Raw genomic sequence first — 7,190 nt, 5'->3', positions numbered from 1 at the left:
GTGCCTAGGATAGCACAAAGGTTACAGGCCAATTTGTGACAGTTATTGGACCCAGGCTGGATTGGACTTCATCATTTTCATTTTCGAGTCGGTTTGAGTTTGCGCTCGTGTTTTTCCGTCCGTCTAGTCGCTGCAGCAGCTTCCTGTTAGTGCATCACATTTACATCCAGTCAGCACCTTTGCTGTTCCCACCTGTCTGTTAGTGGAGTATTGAAACCTGCCTCGTCTCCGGGGATCTGCAAGAACTTCAAAAACTGTAGCTTTTTGGTTTTTCATCCGATTTTATTATTATTTACAAAAAAAAGCGTCTCATAAACTAATCAACTATTAAAGTTGTATACTGTACAGGAATTTCTTTCTAGTGAGAATGATTTGTCCTTTGTAAAATCCTTTTGGAATCAAAAGGAAAACAGAAGCAGCTGTGATCTGGAGTGACGATAAAGACGATGGAAGTGCGGTTCTCAAGGATCCGAGAACCAAAAAGCTGGAACACTGCTATGTTCAGCCTGTTGATAATGCTCAGTCTCTGTTTCTAAACGTTTAATGAGTTTAATGTGATCGGTAAGAAACTGCAGGGATCAGAACCAGGCTGAAGACAATGAAAGGAGTCCTCTCTTTCCCGGTCAGAGCAGCAGCCCTCATCTTCTGCAGTCAGAGCACGCTGGTCTCCGTCTGCAGGATGGACTGAGCTCGGACGTTCCTGGGAAATGTTGGGGATCTTTGGCTGCCGTTCCGGTTGAGGGTCACGGCCTGCAGCTTTTCCTCACGTCCCACACATCGCTTCAGAGACAGACTCCTCCTTAGCTCGCTCTGGACCTGTTGGTTTATGACAGAAAGTCCCGTTATGGGAAGACAGCAGATAATCCAGATGCTGCTCTGGATCACAGCTGCTCACCTCGCTGTTTAGGAAGCAGTAAAGGACGGCGACGATCAGACCCTAAAACCAAACACATACGGAAAAAAAACTGAAGCCATGTTCATTGTTCAAACTGTTCCTTAAAGCTTCAAAGTTCATTTGATGCTAAACTTTCAGTATAAAATCCTCTTAATTTATCAAAACCTCATTAAATTATAATTATTGCACACAAACTGAAGTTCTTCTCTTCTTTTTTGCAGTGATGGCCGGAATGACAATGAAGTCATGAAGTCAGTCGGCTTCTCGACTGTCCTGCATGGCAAACTTCAGTCATCACATCTCAGGAAATAACACCTTTAAAGTTCTTCCTATGTAGTCGTTTCACAAGCTTTCTTCCTTTTTTAACTTTCCTGTGCTTGTAATGTGTTTTTGTGGTTTAGCCACTTTGGCTGAATAATGCAATAAAACGGCATCATTTGATATTTGACAGCATTTTTCTCTGCACACGTTTTCTGTTACTGAAACAACAGCGTTCTGCAGCTGAGCTGTGATATGTGCATGTAAAGCTGAGAGATGATGTCTACATTTGAGATGCTTAGCTTCTGAAAGCTGACGCCTTTCCTGACTTTGTTTTTCCACATCAGACTTCCTGTTTGAACAGTGAGAGTGAATCTAAATTCTAGAATTTTTTAGATTCTTTTTAGAATCTAAAATCTAAAAAGCACATAAACGACCTCAATGAAGACAAAGACTTTAGTGTCATCTTGTGGATTTAAACGGTAAGACAGAAGTTGTGACAGAAAATCTGATGACTTTTTATTCAAAATAAATCTATTTTATATTTTCATAAACAAGTAAATGAGCATTTAGTGATAGCTATCTCATATAATTTTCTTGTTAAAAACGTTGAACGTTTTACATTATTTTACCCCTAAATAGATTTTTAAGACAACAGAGGTTCTTTTTATGGTGTTTAGTTATTAACTTTTACTCTTCAAATTTTGAATAAAAAAGCAGAGGATTGTGGTATTTTGCTGTGAGAGTAGGTTTCCAGTGAAGTATTGCTTGTTGGAGACAAACTCCATCTTTCTGCAGGAGTTCACTGGCCTCCAGATGACTACATATTTCTGCAATCAGCATAAAAAGGACAGGATTAAAGCAGCTAAAATAGAACAGACTCATTCTGCTGTCTAACACTTTGAGGAGCTTTTGGATTAGAACAGAAATGCTCGTACAGCATGTTTATATAGACATCTTTCTGAACCTTGACGGGACTTCCATCTTTCTTTTCAAGTATACATCTGACATTTGTTTTGCTGAGACTTTGCATCAAACTGTGCTGCTTGTTTAACCTCAGAACTCCTTCAAAAAGGACTGAGGTACTGACGCGTACCTGAAACGATCCAAGGCCAAGGTCAAAGAAAATCTTGATTTGCTTCAAGATTTGATCATCTGGCTCCATCAGATAGAAAAACACCACATAGTGGACTCCAAACAGCGGGATGAGCAGCAGCGTGGACTTGGCCAGCCGTCTGGAATCCAAACATCTGACTTTAGAAAAAGCGTTTTGTATTTTAGAGAAGATGTGTTAATTCAGGGCAGCATCATGGGTTAGTTAGCTCAGTTCTGATGTTGTGACCTCAGCGCTGTGACCTCAGCATAAAACAGATCAGCAGCAGCTCAAACATGGCTGTCCGTACCTGTATTGGGACTGATCGTTGCCTCCGACCTCAGAGCAGCGAAGCTTCTGCACCAGGACACGAATGATGCTGATGAACAGAATGAAATTGATCTTGTAGAGAAACACAGGCTGGCATTAATGGCACAGAAGATGAAAGAGCAGCGCATGGACAGTATGAAATAACTTTTAGGAGCTTTTTCTGGACTTTAACCCATTAATGGATGTGCACAAAAAGCCAAAATATTGTATAGGAAACATGTTTTTTCATTTAGAAACATAAATCCTTTCCATGTATATTTTTAAACTAGTTGCAATTTCAGTACATTAATTTATTGATGTGACAGTGTGTAGAAATGACGACAAAGACTAAGAAATTCAGTTTAATAACATAAAACCTTTTTCCTTTGTTTCAGTCTCAGTGACTAATAATTAATGAAAAGTATTCAGCTAAATTCAACTCTATGAAAAAAAATAACAAAGAAAACTCACAATTATAGAAGCCATAATGGGCCAGTTGATGAGTCTGTCAGGAACAGGATTGTCATTGATTTCCCAGCAGCTAAAGAGGACAGTGAAAAACAAAACTGTTAGCTAAGGTATATATTTGATTACAAGTGGTAAAAAAGTTAAAAGTTTGCATTCTTTTTAATTATTTATTGTAAATGTGAGAACAGAAACAGAAGTTGATGGCTTTAGAGAAGAACGCTGTTCCTGCGATTCCCTTAATTTTTAACAATAAGGAGTTAATGTCCCAGAGTCTGTGGTGGTCCTGATGCAGTAAATTCAGACAGTCAACGTCCCATCAGAGGTTTAACACACAGCAGTAGCTGTTCATGGCTCACTGTTAGTCTCCAGGCATTTACAGAGAAAGGTCAGTAAGGGAATTAGTTAGTTTGATTATTTATTTGTCTATATTCCAACAAAAACATCAAAAAAGGAAGGAGAAGACATTTTAAATGATCCTGTTTTCTTTTATCTAAAGCATCAGTTCTGAAATCTTTCGTGTTCGCTCGGGTTCTCAGATCCTTCCGGTTAAGCGTCTTGGATTCAGGAACAAGGATATTTAGCAGGTCAGGCTTTTTAGCTTACTGCAATGGCTCTCCTGTATTTTCTACAGTCTCCTTTATGAAACATTTTATTACCAAATGTCACAAACATGAAGTGAACAAAGCGTTGTCGCTATGCACCGTCCTTGGTGAATCTGTGACGTGTCTGAACGTTTACCTGGTGTCTTCCAGGTTCACCCGACTTATGATCCAAGCCACCACGAACACAAAGGGGATTCCTGTCAGTCAGAGGCAAAGCGCTGATTTAAGTTATCCAAGTCCCTGATGCAGAACATCATCAGCTGTTCCCACACAGGAAAATCCCCATCCACCCACACACACATTACAGAGCTGTGTGATCGACTATGTGTTGGTAAAGAGGTCACAGTGTCACATGGCAGCTGCTGGATGAAGAACATTTGGAGTCCTTCACTTTGTCCACATTTAGATCAGTGTGGTTTAACCAACTATGGGAAAAAATCAAACCACTTCTGTCCCAAACAGTGAAATGTAAATTCAGTTAGCATCTCCAAATATATGTGTTATCGGTAACTGTGTTGTTTTTGAATAATGTAGTGTCTGAACGATGCCTTGTTCAAGCTATGAGCAAACGCAGCAACAGTGGTTCTGGACCACAGCTTACCCCAGCCAATAAACATGTAGATGGAGAGGCGGGTGGAGTAGGTGTGGATGACCAGCAGCAGGGTGTGCAGGTAAAGTCCTTCCACCAGCAGCCAGAAGAAGTTGGCCATCACAAAGTAGTTAAAGAAAACCAGAGTGGCCTTACAGCCCACCTGCAACAACAACAACAATCTGTGCTCACTTCTCCACTGACCACATCTGGAAAGGTCCTAAACCCATCCGACCAACTCTAGGATTGGAAGATCCCTGACTTAAGAACGAACATGTGTAACATCCAGGAAGTGACTCTCCCATCCTGCTCATTTGTCCTTCCTAACCATGAGGCCTGCGGGTCAATTTCTTACTGACCACAACCCAGTAGAAGCCACAGTCTCATTTTATCCAGTAAGACTCTGCTTTGCATGTCTGTCATTATGAAACATGTAAATGAAATAAATAACCTGAAAGAGAAAACTTTTTTTCACAATATGAAATAGTTTTGCAACTTTTGAATGTTTACATGACTTCTTTTCAAAATAAAAGACACCCTGTGCCCCTCATCTCAATGCAGATCTCATAGTAGTGTGCAGTGTGATGTCCATCCATCCATCCATCCATCTATCCATCCATCCATCCATCCATCCATCCATCTTCCTCCGCTTATCCGGGACCGGGTCGCGGGGGCAGCAGACTGAGCAGAGATGCCCAGACTTCCTTCGCCCCAGCCACGTCCTCCAGCTCCTCTGGTGGAACCCCGAGGCGTTCCCAGGCCAGCCGAGAGACGTAGTCTCTCCAGCGTGTCCTGGGTCTTCCCCGGGGCCTCCGCCCAGTGGGACATGCCCGGAACACCTCTCCAGGGAGGCGTCCAGGGGGCATTCGGACTAGATGCCCGAGCCACCTCAACTGGCTCCTTTCGATGTGGAGGAGAAGCGGTTCTACTCCGAGCTCCCCGCGGGTGGCCGAGCTTCTCACCCTATCTCTAAGGGAGCGCCCAGCCACCCTACGGAGGAAGCTCATTTCAGCCGCTTGTATTCGAGACCTCGTTCTTTCGGTCATGACCCATAGCTCATGACCATAGGTGAGTACTGGAACGTAGATCGACCGGTAAATTGAGAGCTTTGCTTTTCGGCTCAGCTCTCTCTTCACCACGACAGACCGATAGAGCGACCGCATAAGGATGCCGCTCCGATCCGCCTGTCAATCTCACGCTCCGATCTTCCCTCACTCGTGAACAAGACCCCCAGATATTTAAACTCCTCCACCTGGGGCAAGGACACTCCACCCACCGAGAGATGGCAAGCTACCTTTCTCCGGTCAAGGACCATGGCCTCAGTGTGATGTCAGCAGTGATAAATAAAAAACATTATGTTAGCATTTGTGGTGCATCTCAGCCATACATTTATGAATCTAAATGAAAAATATTAAATCAAAGCTACTTCAGTGACCCCTACAGTATTTTAAGGCGCTCTAAAAATCCTTGAATTTGTTCAAAAATAGAAAATCTACCTTCTTATCCAGTCTGCCTTAGCCCATAAGAACCCAGACCCATTTTTTCTTCAAAATGATGTATATTATACCACAAACCAAGTGGACCACAGAATCCATTTCTGATATTTCTCTTTTACACTGATGTCATCATGGGTTCTTCTGGGTTCATTCTGGTTTTGCTTTCTGACCTCCAATGGATTTCCTGTGGTACATGGCACAAGGTCTACTTTACTTTTTTTTACTTGGCAGTTACTTTTTAAAAGGAAAAACCTTTTATCTGTATTTCACCAGAGTCACAATGAAGGTGTAATAGAGCCACATATAGCAAACCCCTGGCCTAAGAGAATTGAACAGTCAGTGTGACATCATCCATAGAAAATGGCTTACTTCTGGCTCCAACCAAATAAAGTCAATTCAAGTCAAGTCAATTAGCCATTTTTCATGACACGGACACCCCCATGTTAGAGCCAGATGATGTCAGTGAGCAGTGATTGGTCCAAGTTGGTCCGAGTCATCATTTCTTTGGCAACCATTCTCGCCAATCAGGAGTGAGCTTGTTGGAAGGCCACACCCCTACCACTGAAAGCAGGGTACAGAATATCTGTCAATCAAACGATTTGAATGTTGGACATGACACCGCCTACTTTTTATGGAGACACCAGATTGGTCGGTTTATAACTTGAATAACTTGGACTATAGAAAAATATGAAAAAAGAAAATTAAAAAGAACATGTTTAAAAAAAGGAATAAGAGCCAGAATGGTTATTCTGACCAATAGAATGACTCAGTAACAGCTGTTTATTTCTTTATAGAAGTCTATGGGATTTTGGCTTCTTGGAGCCAGCAGGTACTTCCTGTTCTGAACACCAGGAGGGAAGGGTCACTTAGTTCAGTTCTCATGTATAGTCAATGGTCCCAATAGAAGTCAACGGGCATAACTTGACTCTAAGAGTCAACTAAAATTTAGAGCAAAGGCTCAAAAAAGTTGGTACGGTAAACCCATCTGAACCCAGAGGTGGCTCTTGTCTATTAGGTTCTGTTCATTCTCACATGAAGCTATAGAATCAGCCAAACTGATTATTAGAGCTAACACCATCGGTTACCATTGAGTCCTGTTTGGAGCTTCTGGGTTTCCAGCAAGCTCACTGGTCCAGATTCTGCCTGCAACATTTAGGTTGTAGAGCCAATGACTAAAGAACATTTGGATAAACTACTGTATGCTGGCTGAAACCACCATAAGATCCTTTCGTGGAGGTGAAGTAATAATTGGGGTCAACTTCACTGGAGAAAGACAGCAACTTATCAGTGGAAAATTCATTGTTGATGAGTTTGTAGATGACATTGGTTGACAGGCAACAATCTCACAGTTTGGGCCTAAACCATGATCTTCCAGAGCAAGTTTATCAGAAACCACCTTCACAGCTTGGGAGTGGAGAGACGGATGTCACCTAGAGGCTGTCCTGACCTCAATCCATTAGATGTTTGTGGGATTAGCTGT

At 42.1% G+C, this 7,190-nt stretch overlaps 1 protein-coding gene across 1 annotated transcript in view; it reads right to left on the bottom strand.

Moving 5' to 3' along the window:
- Window positions 1–261: 261 nt before the first annotated feature.
- Window positions 262–7,190, bottom strand: part of LOC101170814 (vasoactive intestinal polypeptide receptor 2) — a 44,297-nt gene continuing 37,368 nt past the window's right edge. Inside the window, exons 8-14 of the mRNA XM_023950048.2 lie at window positions 4,227–4,377; window positions 3,762–3,822; window positions 3,027–3,096; window positions 2,557–2,648; window positions 2,250–2,388; window positions 896–937; window positions 262–816 (exon numbers count right to left, since the gene is read on the bottom strand). Of these exons, the coding sequence (XP_023805816.1) occupies window positions 652–816; window positions 896–937; window positions 2,250–2,388; window positions 2,557–2,648; window positions 3,027–3,096; window positions 3,762–3,822; window positions 4,227–4,377 (720 nt within the window). The 3' untranslated portion in view covers window positions 262–651. The remainder of the gene's footprint in view (window positions 817–895; window positions 938–2,249; window positions 2,389–2,556; window positions 2,649–3,026; window positions 3,097–3,761; window positions 3,823–4,226; window positions 4,378–7,190) is intronic.

This window comes from Oryzias latipes, chromosome 20 (assembly GCF_053564925.1).
Source record: "Oryzias latipes strain Hd-rR chromosome 20, Olatipes_Hd-rR_3.1".
NCBI classification, from domain to species: Eukaryota; Metazoa; Chordata; class Actinopteri; order Beloniformes; family Adrianichthyidae; genus Oryzias; species Oryzias latipes.
The sequence above is the reverse complement of the archived record's forward strand: the minus strand, read 5'-3'. Positions and strand labels throughout refer to the sequence as shown.